General features: G+C 31.7%; 1 protein-coding gene and 1 pseudogene across 1 annotated transcript; both read left to right on the forward strand.

Annotated features, from left to right (window-relative positions):
- Positions 1-3,489, forward strand: LOC112421791 (lysine-specific demethylase JMJ25-like; annotated as a pseudogene).
- Positions 3,490-7,705: 4,216 nt separating this feature from the next.
- On the forward strand, positions 7,706-8,560 carry LOC11419654 (uncharacterized). The gene has a single exon (XM_003618017.4). It carries the CDS (start codon positions 7,763-7,765, stop codon positions 8,402-8,404), a length of 642 nt encoding a protein of 213 aa, XP_003618065.1. The 5' UTR covers positions 7,706-7,762; the 3' UTR covers positions 8,405-8,560.
- Positions 8,561-15,393: the final 6,833 nt, after the last annotated feature.

The raw sequence follows: 15,393 nt of genomic DNA on the forward strand, positions 1-15,393 counted from the left end.
ATGGCAGCCGCAGCAGCAGAAGAGTCTGTTCCTGATCAAGATAAACAAGCTATGAATGTTGGCGCAGCTGAAACTGTGTCGTTGAATAACGGTGAAAATTTGGTTGAAGCTGGTGATGTGGCAGCCGCGGTAGCAGAAGAATCTGTTCCTGATCAAGAAAAACAAGCTATGAATGTTGGCGCCAATACGGTGGAGTTGCTGTTGACGGACGATGAAATGGCAGCTAGGGATTCTTCCTCAGTTAAAGCTGCTATGGAGATAATGAAACGCGGAAGAAGGAGTTTTGCAGACATTCGGAAGAGGAAGATGGATGAAGAAGTGTTGTTAGTGAGCAGAACAAAGGAAGAAAGAGACGTGGAAGCTGGAGGCTCTTCATCATTTCAACCGGAGAGAAAGAAATGCGGCAGAAAGAGAAAATCGGAGAAGGAAACCACCGAAAATGAGGTTCCACAAAACTCTTTCTAAATTGAAAGAAAGCGATGTTGCCGAGGCATGTCCTGTGTGTTGTAATAATTGCAATTGTAAAGCGTGCTTACGATCTTCTAAACTCATTAATGTCGGTGATCCTCCCTTCTTCTACATTAACTATTCTTATGATTTTTCTGTATTGTATATTTGAAATGTATCCATCTGGTTTACTATAGGAAATGAAGCATAAGGTCGAAACCAACAGCAATGAGGAAGTTGAGTTCTCGAAGAATATTCTGAAAGGACTTCTTCCACATTTAAGAGGGTTGGATGAAGAACAAATGATTTAGAAGGAAAGAGAAGCCAAGATACAAGGTATTCCTTTATAGTCAGAGATCATTTTTAGTTTTATATATTTTTCATTTTATAATTTGATTTTGGGATGTGAATTACAGGCCTCTCTCTCACTCTCAATGCTAAATATAAAACCGGCGGATTATTCTAAAGATGCGCGTGTGTTCTGGTAAGGACTGATTTGGTATATTAATCAATGTTTTCTTTACTTATCTAATGCTTTATAGTGACAATGTTGGCTTCACACTTTTTATAGTGACAACTGCAAAACATCAATATTTGACTACCGCAGAAGCTGCACAAAATGCCCTTTTAACCTTTGTCTCCTCTGTTGTTGTGAGCTCCGTGGTGGGAAGCTTCTAGGTGGTCCAGATCCATTGAGCTTCAGTATATTTTCCGAGGTCGTGATTATCTATATGGTGGAATTGAAGAAAAACAGGTTAAAGAAAATGTATCACAGGCTGAGGATGAATCTATGACTCATGAGTGGTCAAGATCTGGGTGGCTAGCAGATGGCGATGGTAGCATTCCCTGTCCAAAAGTCGATAATGAATGTCATCATGGTTTCCTTGAACTGAGAAGGATACTTCCTCCGAATTGCATCTCCGAGTTACTATGTAAAGCAAACGAACTTGCAGAAACATTTAAGCTTCAAGATGTAAAGGAGACTTGTGATACTAGGTGTTCTTGCTTGAAACCTGTTAGTAACGCCGATGATATAGGCAATAACACGAGGAAGGCAGCTTTATATGAAAATTCAAGTGATAGATTTTTATACTGTCCTAGGGCTGTAGATCTACACCATGGAGATTTAAGACATTTTCAATGGCACTGGAGCAAAGGGGAGCCTGTAATTGTCAGAAATGTACTTGAATATACATCTGGTTTAAGCTGGGAACCAAAAGTCATGTGGCGTTCATTCTGTCAAAAAACCAATTCTAAATACGATGAAGTTTTGGATGGGAAGGCTGTTAATTGCATAGATTGGTGTGAGGTTTGTTTGATTTCTCAATGGAATTCATGTTTATTATCTTTGTGTGATACTTGTTTCTAATTTATTTAACCAGTGTTCTTAAACTTGTTTCTAATTATCTTTGCACTTGTCACATTGTTTTTCCCACATTTTCAACAAATGCGACTTCACACTTCTCATTCAATATCTTGTAATCTTATCTTTTAAATTGGTCTAAATTTTTTGATGTTGGGTGTCCCAATTTGTTTTTGGATTACATATCCAGATTATTTATCCCAAATTGCCTAACAGTCTTGGGCGAATTGTAACAGCCTTTGCTTGATAGTCTATTCTGTGGCTAGTAATTTCTTTATTTTTATTTTAGTTGTTCATTGAATGCAGAGAGACATTAATATCCACCGATTCTTCACTGGTTACACAAGGGGTCGCAACTCGCAAGGACTGGCTTAATTGGCCTGAGGTGTTGAAATTGAAAGATTGGCCTCCTTCTGATTTATTTCAGGAACGTTTACCTCGTCATCATGCTGAGTTCATAACTTCCTTGCCTTATAAAGAATATACAAATCCATTTAGTGGTTCTCTCAACCTTGCTGTGAAGTTGCCGGATTATTGTGTAAAGCCTGACATGGGGCCAAGAACATATATTGCTTATGGATTTCCTCAGGATCTTGGACGCGGGGATTCCGTGACTAAGCTCCATTGTAATGTGTTTGATGCAGTATGCTTCGAAACCTTTTTGTCTTTCCTGTCATGAACCTCTTAATTATTTGAGTTTTTTTTCTTCTTTTTCTTTCCGAAAGTTTTTAATGTTATTTTGAACCGATACCGTATTAAAAAGTACATAATTTACAGGACATGTGTGTTTTTGTTTTGTAAGCCATTGCATTTATCTGTTCATTTTCTTAGGAGCTGAATGTTGTGTAGTTTCAAGTACAAGTCATAATTTTTTGTCCATTGCACTGTCATAGATAATTTCATAATTTGATTTGTGGTGTTTTGGTAATTAATGATTCGAAAAAGAATTCTTTTTACGACTAGTGACATAAACTTCAAAGTATTCTTACGACATGAATAACGAATGACACATTGCACTGTCGAAGTGAATATTTTATTATGAGGAAAATTAAATGTTTTCTTTTTTTTGTAATTTGACTATAAGGTAAATGTGTTGACGCATATCGCTAAAGTGGAACTGAAACCTGAGGAAATTAATGTCATTAAGAAATTGAGACAGAAGCACCTTGAGCAAGATAAGAGGGACCTTTATGGTGATCGAGAGGTGGTTGAAATATTTCATCGACACTCCGACACTAATGATAGTGACTTGGTGGTTGGAGGGGACCCCTTAGAAGGTGCTCTCTGGGATATTTTTCGGAGAGAGGATGTACCCAAATTGAAGGAATATATAAAAAAGCATTTCAGAGAGTTCAGACATGTCAATTGCAGTCCTTTAAAGCAGGTAAAATCAGCTTAGACAATTTTCCATTATCTAGCTCTATGGATGCCCCTCGTGATCATTTACTTTCTCTGCTGCTAACATAATCTACAAATATCCTATACTTTTTCCGAGTTAAGATTCAAATATACATGCCACAAAGGAATGGGCGAAGGATCCAGCTTGTAATGAATAATAGTTGCTTGTTGTTGTGTTTTCTTGAAAGAGATATCCTTCGGTAATGTAGGTTATTGACCCCATTCATGATCAGACCATTTATCTGACTATGGAGCATAAGATGAAACTTAAGGAGGAGTAAGGTTAGTAGTATTTATAAATATTTCTTTGTTGTTTATGGAATGGACTGATTTGATCACTTTGTTGACATTTTTTTACATTGACTTGTAGGATTGCAAACTTGAGGTCTTTTAGTTATGAAATTGCATGCTTACATTTCTTTATTATCCTGTTCGATTTTCTGTCGAAGGCATTGATAGATTATATCTTATGTACAATTTAGAATTTGAGTATATTGTGTATATCGTGAAAATTGATGATTGCGATTATATTTACAGGTCTGGGAAAACCAAGGTATCCACATGATTAGATTTGGTAATCTTGGGTTCTTTCTTTATAACAAAACAGAAAGGTTCCATATTTTGTTTTAACTGGTGCATTTTGATGAGGTATATTTGAAACATTGTATGCTGACTTGTATTCGTGTGGGTTTAAGTATCGTAACTTGGAAGTACCTATGGTGCTAACTATCAGCAGTTGCTAATGTGAACATTATATGCTGAGTTGCATTTCCTTGTTGCATCATGTTTTGCGAAATGTGGGAGATGTTCATTTGATGTCCTGTAATTGTTTTTGCTACTAAAACATACATTCTGGATTTCCAGTGAATGATAATGGAACGATTGTTGTTGTATGTAGCGAACAAAAACATCACTTAGATGCATGAACTATTAACAATTGTTAGATCTTGCGTTTGTAGGAAAACATGGGTGGATTAAAATAAGAAGGATCACTATATAGTGAGATACTTCCCAATGTTTTTTTATTTTTGAGGGATTCCCAATGTTTAGATCACGAGACACTTTAAATGTTTTTTTGTTTCCAAACACAAAACATGTTTGGTCTAGTTAGTTTGTTTTAATTTGTTATGAAGACACATGTATATCTGTTATGAAGAATATTTAAAACATGAGAAAATAACTAATAGTCGTTGATGATAATTTAGTCAATGCATTAGAAACCTAAAAACAAAATGTAAAGGGTTTGAAAATTAGACAACTGGCTATTTGTGAGTGACTGAAAGGTTGCCATTAACTGTTTTTGAGGTCACTCTTGTGAAGGATAGAAATCTTCATGTCGAATTCGAGGTCATTCAACACACAAATGACATTCAGCGATCGAAGAGCAGAGATCATTCTGCCCGTGTGAGTCCAGATCAGCTTTTGAGTGTGTGTTGTACTGCTATACGTCTCTGCTTGATTTTTGTTGTCTTTTACTCTTGTTTCTTGATCCCATGAATGGCCTAATGCTAATGCTGTAGTGGAAGCACATTTCTTGGGTTCTTTTTGTTTCTAAAGTTCTGGTATAATAACCTTTAAAAAATATGCATGACACTCTGATTTTTAATGGAACCATCAATCTTTACTGTGAATTTTCCGGCAGCATGGTTCCTAAAACGAACGGTACTAATTTTTAATGGAAACATCAATTAAACTTTTAAGAAAAATAAACTATTTAATGGCTACTAACAAAATAAATAATTTAGTAGATACAATTGTCCCCAATTAGGTTTAGATGAATCTTTCCCACCACAACTGTGGTTTTGTATTTCATAGCAAGTTAAGAAAATCATCATAGTTTGAAGGAATAACAACTGCTGCAAGTTGTTCCGGAATTACCAGGGACAGTTTATTTGCCACACTGTGCTGGAAATTTGCCAAACTCTCTTCCGTTGAAGGTGAAGCAGGTGCATTATTAGAGGCGTTGAAGCTTGCATCCAATAAAGGTTTTGAGCGAGTTGTGTTTGAGAGTGATTCGCAAAGTTTAGTGAATGCAATTTACTCGAATGCTCAAGGCACGAATTTTAGTGCTATCGTTTCTTGTATGTCATACCAGTAAAATTTTGAGTGTAAATTTGTTAGAACACAGTCGAATATGACTACTCATATCCTTGTGAGGATGGCCATTTCTTGGACTAAGTCATCAAATATGAAAGAGAAATGTAATAATAAAATTAGTGCTTTTGTATTAGGAAATTCAAGTCAAACGATCATAAAAAACTAAATTAAAAATAATTAATTGTGTTTAGAAAATACAAAATGACTGTGAAATTAGTTCAAAAAACTTACATTTTTTCAAGCAACAAATATAGTTTCAGGTTAAAAAAATGGAAGGCGTATGTTCTATGTGTGTAAAACATTTAAACGATCGAGCTCATTCTAGTTTTTTGTAAGCAAAGCCAGAGACAACACATTGAACTTGAATTCAGCTTCCTTATTCAAAAAGAGTTTAATATTTTTTTTTACTAATTCGTATAATATATGTTAAAACAAAGAAAGAGTCTTTACATTTACAATGAAAATAAAACTTTTATTAACGTGGAGTATGAACCAACTTCTTAACAATTTGTGTTGGCCTCGTATTTTTTTTTAATTAATACTCCTTTATGTTTTTACTCGGTGATTAGTTATTAGTACCTCAATCTTACAATGAGTGGTTCAGTTTGTGTATACTACTATTTTTACTACCTCAGTATTCTCATAGAATCTTAACTTAACAATTAGTTATTACTACATATTTACTTCCTCAGTCTTCTCACCGAGTAAACTGTATTTACTGTATATTTACTACATATTTACTACATCATTCTACATATTTGGCAATTAGTTATTACTACATATTTTTACTGTATTTTTCTATTAATATATAAAAACAAACGGTAACATTTAAGATGATGTCTGATTCTTTAAAAATATTTTTAAAATATCAATTTTTTATAACTTTTGTTAATAAATAATTAAAGGTATTAAATGTCAAAATTATACATTGACACATATGAAAGAGTCAATTAAGACATTTATTTTAAGAGGGAGGGAGTGATATATATTGTGTTAAATATGTTTTTGGTTTCTATAAACATATCAACTTTCCGTTTCAGTCTCTATAAATATTTTCAATCACCACTTTTGCTCCCTATTTTAAAGTCAATTCATTTGTATTCTTTGTATTTTTTTAGTGAAATCGTGCAGAAACTAATGTGTATCTCTAATAATGTCCTATTTAAAGTCAAATACTCATAAAAAATTATAGGTCAAATGTATCTAAAGGTCTTTAAGTTTTTCATTTTTCCCAAAGTCGTCTTTTAAGTTTCAAAAGTCTCAAACAAGTCCTTTTAGTTTTTGAATTGTTTCAAACAAGTCCTATTGTAGATAGCATAGTTGGTAATTGCTTTCTTGAACTCATCTTTGGTACCAAATCTGACTCATAACACCCACTTAAAATTAGTCATCTTTTTAGGCATGACAAATGATGGATAATGCTCTTTGTTTCTATCATTTAAATCATCCTCTAAAAAGACTTGTTTGAAACGATTCAAAAACTAAAAGGATTTGTTTGAGACTTTTGAAACTTAAAGGACTTGTTTGGAACTTTTGAAACTTAAAGGACGACTTTGGGAAAAACGAAAAACTTAAAAGACCTTTAGATACATTTGACCAAAATTATAAGATATTGACATTTTATAACATAAAAGACTTAATTGAGACAAAAAAGATAAAAAAAAATGAAAATTTTATTTAAAATTAAGTTAAAGAACGAATTGTGTAGGACGATGCATTATTATATGCAGACGCGGTTCGAATCCCAAACACCCCACTTATTCACCTTATAAGGTGAATTCTAGCCACTAGGCTATCTGACAAAAAAAACTAATTGTGTAATTTTGTCAAAATATACTTAACCATTATATATTTAACTACTTAAAAAAATCCAGTTGACTGACATGGGATATTTTCCAAGTAATTTCTTCGGGCCCACATGTTCCTTTTCACCCAATCAAAATCATTAAAATAGCGAGAGACATTTTCCATGTTCCCACAGCATGGCTATTTATATCATACATCCATATTTAAATTAATAGTTTAATAAGTTATTTTTTTAGAAAAAAATAAATATTTTTTATCATTTACAATTTTAATAACTATATTTTATTTTTCAAAAGTGTCGGGGAAGCAAAATTCAAATTTTTGAATTTTTTATTATTCATAATAGTGAATATTTATTATTTTTCCGATAAAATGTAAAAAAATTAGTATGATTCTTATAAACAATGGAATTATGTTTTTTCTTATGAAATAATATTTTCTAAAATATAAAAGTCGACAAATAGCTCTTTGTTACATAAAGATGATCTTTAACTTATTGATTTATGAAACAGGTGTACCGATATACCTTAATTTAAGGGTGTACAGTAGAAACTCCCTCCATCCATACCTATCACCATATATATATATATATATATAGCAGCAAGACATATCATAGCATGTTCAAGGTTTAAAGTTCAAACAACATAAGACATGTATTCTTTCAAGATTTTTCAAGCTGTTTATGTTCTCTTTTTCTCTGTTCTGTGTTCTTTACTCTCTCAGTCCTGTAAGCCATTCCTTGTGCAATTCTCTAGCAGCTACTACACCATTGACAAGAGTTACATGTTCCTTCTTTGCAATATCATTCTTGCTTTTATAGCATTATATTCAAGTTTAATCAATCCCTCTTCATCAACCACTCATCAAAACATTGAACATGTCCACGACAGCGAGAAGAGTAACCGGTTCGAATTTTACATACCAGAATCAGAGATTACAGAACCAATTTATGATGATAACGTTATGGAAAATGAATATCAAGAAGAAGAAAATAGTTTGATGATAGTGGAGCCAGAAAAAGTGGTTATTGAAGTAGAAGAAGATGAAGAAAAAGAAGAGGGAAATGCTCTTATGGAAAGTGAATCCCAAATAGAAGAAAATGAAGAAGTGAAGAGTTTGGTGATAGTGGAAGTGGAAGTGGAACAAGAAAGTGTGAATATTGAAGCAGAAGAAGAAGTAGAAGAAGAGGGAAATGATCTTAGGATAATTGATGAAGATGAAACAGAAGAATTAAACAAGAAATGTGAGGATTTTATCAAAAAGATGAAAGCTACTTTCTGTTCGGATTCCTAAGTTAAGAATATGTGTTATCAAAAATCACTTGTGCTTGTAAATTAATTTATTAGTATAATCTTGTTATTAGTACAGCCTAACCTTAACTTTCTCAAATTTTAGGCACCTAGAATAAAATGTGCTTGTAGGAATAAAATGTTTATCTTATCTTTTCTACATGATTGCTTTTATAGCAGCAAGGAAGATAGCAGCGCGTAACAGAACATTCTAATTTGCTATGTACACAAAAGTTGGACCCATATATGTTACTTGAAATATATTGTAGTGGACTTGTTTTGTGAGGAAACACAATTTACTTACTCAAACTTTGATTCTTCTAATATAAAAAGTAAAAACTAAGCCGGATCTCAGATTTATACCCCTCTTTATAATTACTTTTTTTTAGTCAAAAGAAACATTTTATTAAATATAAAGAAAAAGATACAGAGACAGTAGTCCTGACCAACGAACAGGGTTTCATTTCGGCGAATGGATCAACTGTCAACACGGTATCAAAATTCAAATGTCAACAACTCCCTGAACAAGAAGCAAGCATAAAGCTCTTTCGAGCACAAAGTATCTGCGTGTAAGCAAACAAAACGACTTGAAACCTGCAGATCTCAACAGATCTGCAAACATCAGAGAGTCGAAGAAGTCAAGCTAGCAGCACAAGCGATGTCAAACAGACACGTAAGAACTCAAATTGAGGGATGAGTCTAATACGTTAGCAACCAGACTCTTTCGGGTAAACAGAACAGACCCTTTCGGGGGTTTTAAACCTAACCACATCAGAAAGAGGCCATAATTGTCATCCATCCAGTCGCTGATCAAGAACATAAGCAAAAACACATACCAAACAGCCGTAGACCCACGGAAAACCTCTTTACAATTACTATATCATTACATATATATTTTGTGTATACTTTGATTTTTTAGATCAATTTTATTCTTTAAACATTGAAGTTTATTAATCAATATTTAAAATATTGTTATACGGTTATACTAGAAATATTTTTATTGAAGACCATTCTGATCTTGAGAAAAATGTAGATCTCAATTTCTTTCTAAAGCAACAAAGTAAATCTCACAATTTTTTTTAATGTCACATCTTACTAATAAAAATACACGTAGTAAAAAAAAAAACCTCAATATTGGGTTATAGGAAACAATATTTATCCATTTCAGATGAGCGTCAACTTTTTATAAAGATTGATGTTCGTGCAAAGACTAATGATCAAACAACTAAAAGCCGTGAGTGAAATTTTGTAGGGTTTAGAATAATGTAAGTGAACTTAAGCCATTAGTTAGTGAAATTTTGTAGGTTTTTTAGGACTCCAAATCCTAATTGGACAGCTTAATTTGATGACAACTATATCATGATATGATGTTCGTCACACAATTTTGATTTGATCTCCAAACTTATCTATGTGTGCCTCTAGAACACATTCATTTGACTTGTTTTATTCACAAACATCACACCTAGAAATTTCTTAATTGACTCAAAGTCTTTATAACAAGATGAACAAAATAAATGCCCTTACCCTACCAATTTGATTTTTAAGGGAGGTTACGTTTTCAACTATTAAAAAGTGTGGACTTGGCTTTATCTTTCATCGACAATAAAATCGTACCGATAGATCTAAGAAGAGACATAAAAAATCGTACCACTTAGTCTTTATATAGTTTTTTTTTTATATAAGAAAGTCTTAGCAATAATTGTAAGAAAGTTGTTATTTAATTTTCATTTTGATAATTAAGCAACCGTGTTATATTAAATTTCATCCATTAATTTTCAATTTTAAATTTTCTTTTATAAAAGACTAACTTATGATTGGTTATTTGGATCAGACGACATATCCACTTATTTTTTGTTAGAGTGATTTAAACTGATTAAGTAGTACTTGGATATTATGTCTCTATCTTGGAAAGACTTGACTTATAATGTCCCTGCTAAGATCTATTGGTAGGGTATAATTGTCGATGAAAGATAAATCCAAACCCACATTTTTTGTATAGTTGAAAATGCAACTATAAGTCCCTTAAAAATCAAAATGGTAGGGTCAGTACATTGATTTTGTTAGGCTTCTTATAAAGACTTTTGAGTTAATTTAGAAATTGCTAGGTGTGTTGTTTGCGAATACAACAAGAGACCGAGTCAACTCAAATCAAGTGTTCATACCATATGGTAAATAAATTTTCAGAAATGACAGTCTACTTCATTCACAACTTGTAATAATGTTTTTAGTTAAAACATTTTTTTTAATAGGCATACTATTGTTATTGTTAAAGTGGTAAACATATGTTTTTGACAATAGGAGGTAGCTAGTTCGAGTCTTCCAGCCTTAGTGAAATTATTTGAAAACATCATATGTAATGATATTTGTACAACTACTTTTTGACAATTTTTAGAATAACATTTTATCTCATGCTTACATATGTTTTTATTCTCTCTCTTCTTCTTTCTCTCTATATTTGTTTGTTTAAAACTAATTATACAAATATCATTCCTCATATTCTATGGATTTTGGTCATCCCACCCAAATAACTCAAGATTTTCCCGTGACATTTATCGAATAAAGTTGTCCAATTGGGATTTGGGTAAAAGTACTCACGCCTCTAACTTACTTAGTCGTTAAAGTAGGTATATGATGTTGGCAATTCTCATGTAACTCATGTACCTAGTACTCCAACGACTAAGTAAGTAAGAGCAGGGACGTTCCTAGAGTTTTAGGGGTCATGGACATAATATGAAAAAATGGCCCCTTACATAATACATCATAAAGTTTGTTAGCTCATTGATGTGATTTTATTAACTCTTCAATTCATTTTTTTTTCTTCCACTACCAAATAAGTAATTTTTTAGGCAACATCTGAAAATAAATCAAATACTCTTTAGACACCAAAACAAAATAAAATATCGTAGAAGCATGGAACAATAGCACATGCGAAGTAGACTGTAATTTTAGCACCTAAGAATAATAACACGAAAAAAATAAAAGTATATCAACACGTAATTAACTAAATTTTAAACTTTTGGATGCAAAATTCTCCAATGTTAAACTCGTAACAAAAATAATACATAATACAAAATTAGTGTTAGACTTTGTAGAGGAATCATAAATACAAGAACTCCTTTGTACACTAGAAGTACATCATTCCTTTTTTTATATGTTATAGGTATCTCTAAAGTTCATTATGATGATACGTAAATGTGTCTCGCATGATCTTGCATTATCAAATTTAACTATGCAATCATTTCGATCAATTAAAGAAAGTTGACATTACTATATTGATGTAATTTATTTTTTTGGAACCTTTGAAAAAAAAAATTAAGATTAATTTCTCTAGTAGGTCCATTTTCAACTAAAATATCATTTGTTATGAAAATTATCTCAATATATTGGATAATAAATATCACCAATATTTTTAATATTAGTGAAGCACATTATTAGGAAAAAAGATCCCCAAAAAAATATCACAAATTTCTACTGTACATATTTTTTGGTATATTATTAAGAGCAGCCAAAAAAAAAATTATAGGGAGGGGATGTATATAGAAATCTTTGTGTTCTAGGGGGTACATATAGTAATCATGCCAAAAACATTAACAGACTTCAGCCCAACCTTCATCATGTCAATGTTTGGGGCCTTTCTGTGAACTTTGCTATATATACCCCATAAACAAAATATTTCTATACACATGTCCTTCCATAAAAAAGATTTTTGAGCCCCCTACCGACAAGGGCCTTAGGACGTTGAACCCTCGACCTATGGCCTAGGACCAGCCCTAAGTAAGAGACATGAAGCTAAACATCTTAGGTTGAAACATATAAAAAAAAATCCCTACAATCCGCGTTTAATTTTTTTTAACATGATGTTATTTTAATTGACGCTATCCATCCTTAAAAATGTTAGACTTACATTATTGCTTTAGAAAGAAACACAACTTTTACACTTCCAAATCTTCGAAAAGACTACAGTATTTTAAGTAACCGATTTGGGTTCAACTTTTGTGTACATATATACTCTTTCTCTGATTTCTTAATTATAGATCACATACATCATTTATTTGATTAATTTAAAAAATTGTTTATAATTGAGACCGAAGGGAATACCAATTTAAAATGTTTTGAGACACAGTTTCTTACTTTCTATCTTTTTTAAAAGAATCAAAGTTTGAATAAGAAAATTGTTTTTTCTTCTCGGAACAAGTACAACATTTCAAATACAATAAAAGCAAGAAGGGCATTTCAGAGAGGGAACATGTAACTCTTGTCAATGATGTAGCTTAAGAATTGCATAAGGATTGAGAGAGTAAGGGAAATTAACAAAACATAACATATATAGAAAATAATCTTTTTTCTTGCCACTATATGGTAAATTGTGAAGGGGGATAATGAAAAGGAACGTGTGGGTAATGCCAGAGGGATCGAGTATAGTTTGATTAAAAAATATTTGTTGTGACAACATGCCTCCAACAACGTAGTTACTTGTGATTGATATCATGGTAGCTTATTGTGATTTCAGTAAACCTACTGTGATTACAAAAGAGTGTGTTTTCATTCAAATTGATGGTTGGCTACTTTTGGATCGTAAAGTGTGAGTTAGAAGTCTCAATTAAATAGAAAAATCGATGTTGAACAACATATGAACGATACATTTTTATTTTTGTTGGTTAAAAAATGTAAAAAAAAAAAAGAACAACTAATCCCACAGTGACTTTGTATTTTAAAAATACAGTTAATTATTTTTCATTTAGATTTTTTTGATTGATTGATTTGAATCACTTCAAACAAAACCACGAATTTTATTATTTTTCTCTTTCATGTGATCATGGTCTAAATTCGAGAAGGAGAAGACTAAGCTGAAGCAGCCGAAACCTAATTCCCTTCTTGTAGAATATTACACATCATTGACAGTTTTTTTTGTGTGTGTAAATTAGTATCATTTGCACGCGCAACTGCAAAGATTAATCTCTTGAACTTTATGAGACCCAAATGAGCGGTGAACTTTCACAAAAAGTTTTAATGTTGTTGCATGCCTACGGCTAGATTCGAACCTAGACTTTGGTTAAGTTATAAGAGACACATGTAATATCATCTAAACTTTTCTAGGTACAAATCATTGACAATTTGTGTGCGTGTGATAAATTTTTTTTTACCAAAACAAATTTTATTCATTTAATTAAATAAAATGTTCTCAAATACAAAGAGAAATTAACTCAAAACTAAGAGAACCAACGGAAGAAATGGTCGTCCTCATAAGGTATGAGAAACCATATCCGTTTGTCTCCTAACAAATTTAACCTCAAAATTTATCTTGGACGACATACAATAAACAGTATTAGACAGTAATATCGTTTTGAATCCATTCCATTTGAATTGGTATTTTCTTCATCATTATTATTGTGAAAAAACGTTTACAATAATTAGTTTTGGACAATTTATTTATGAAAATATATGTATAGCTAAAATGAAAAATGGACCACATCTAAAACTAAAGTCGGGTCAAGTTATAACTATTCAAATGGATTCTGTAATAATAAGATCGGCTAACCCATATTTAGCGACTCCGGAAGCAACCATTCATAGCCATTATGGAGAAATCCTTTATCAAGGAGATATTTTAGTTACATTCATATATGAAAAATCGAGATCCGGTGATATAACACAAGGTCTTCCAAAAGTGGAATAGATATTAGAAATACGTTCGATTGATTCAATATCGATGAATCTCGAAAAAGAATTGAAGCTTGGAATGAGTGTATAACAAGAATTCTCGGCATTCCTTGGGGATTCTTGATTGGTGTGGAGCTAACTATAGCGCAAATTCATATTTGTTTGGTTAATAAAATCCAAAAGGCTTATCGATCCCAGGGAGTACACATCCATAATAGACATAACAAAATTATTGTGCGTCAAATAACATCCAAAGTCTTGGCTTTAGAAGATGGAATGTCTAATGTATTTTTACCTGGTGAATTAATTGGATTATTGCGAACAGAATAAACTGGGCGTGCCTTGGAAGAAGCAATTTGCTACCGAGCAAATCCTTTATTGAATGTTAGCTTCAATAATTGTGTTGTTAAAGTTAAACTCCAATGAAAATTTTATTTACGGGTCTATATTTTTTTTAAAATTTTATCTTGAGTTGTTGCCGTTTCAAAAATTCATATATTTAATTTTTCTCATGATAAAAAAATAGTGAAAGAACTTTATATAATGTTCTAAATATTTTTTAAAAATTCATTCAAAAAATATTTGTTGGCATAATAGCAGGAACCGAAACTTCTTGGAATATAATATTTTGTCGAAACTAAAAAGTGAAAATATATTTTTTGGGTTTGGATCCTCTTAACTTCTACAAAGAAATGGAAATCCCATCACACAAAGAATTTTGAAAAAAAAAAGTTAAAAATAATAATTGATGGTGGAATCATTTTCACTTTTAAGTGTCTACACCTCTTAAGTAGATCCTTCCATTTCTATTGAGAGATGGAAAGGATCCCAACTCATTATTTTTTATGAGAACAAAAATCGAAACTTAAAATTTTTATATAGGCTAAAAAAATATATAATACAAGGACGCATACTTTTGAAAATTTGTTTTGAATAAAAAATTTAATGATAGTGGAACCCACTATATAAATTTGTGTGTTTCACAGCTAATTTAGAATTATTTGACATACTTTACTATACGACAACGGCAACAACGGCAACACAAGACAAAACTATGAGAGCTTATACAAGAACTAAAACGAACAATATGCATGACACAATTTGTTCATTTTGTTTTTTAGCAATATCTTTGGAAAAACATTAAAAGAGTTTTTTTTTTTAGAGTTTCATTTTAAAATATGGTTGTATAGTGTGACAGAATTACAAAATCATGTAGAAAATGATTTAAATCAAACAATCAAAAACATGTATGACACAATTTGAACAAAAATTAAACCAAAAGAATAAGTTTAAGGAAGAGGATTATTATTTATTTACTCCATTGCTACTCAA

This window comes from Medicago truncatula, chromosome 5, assembly GCF_003473485.1.
Source record: "Medicago truncatula cultivar Jemalong A17 chromosome 5, MtrunA17r5.0-ANR, whole genome shotgun sequence".
NCBI classification, from domain to species: domain Eukaryota; kingdom Viridiplantae; phylum Streptophyta; class Magnoliopsida; order Fabales; family Fabaceae; genus Medicago; species Medicago truncatula.

Bases quoted from the DNA above. Each gene is read 5' to 3' on its own strand.
- LOC11419654 (XM_003618017.4), top strand. From the start codon at position 7,763: ATGTATTCTTTCAAGATTTTTCAAGCTGTTTATGTTCTCTTTTTCTCT.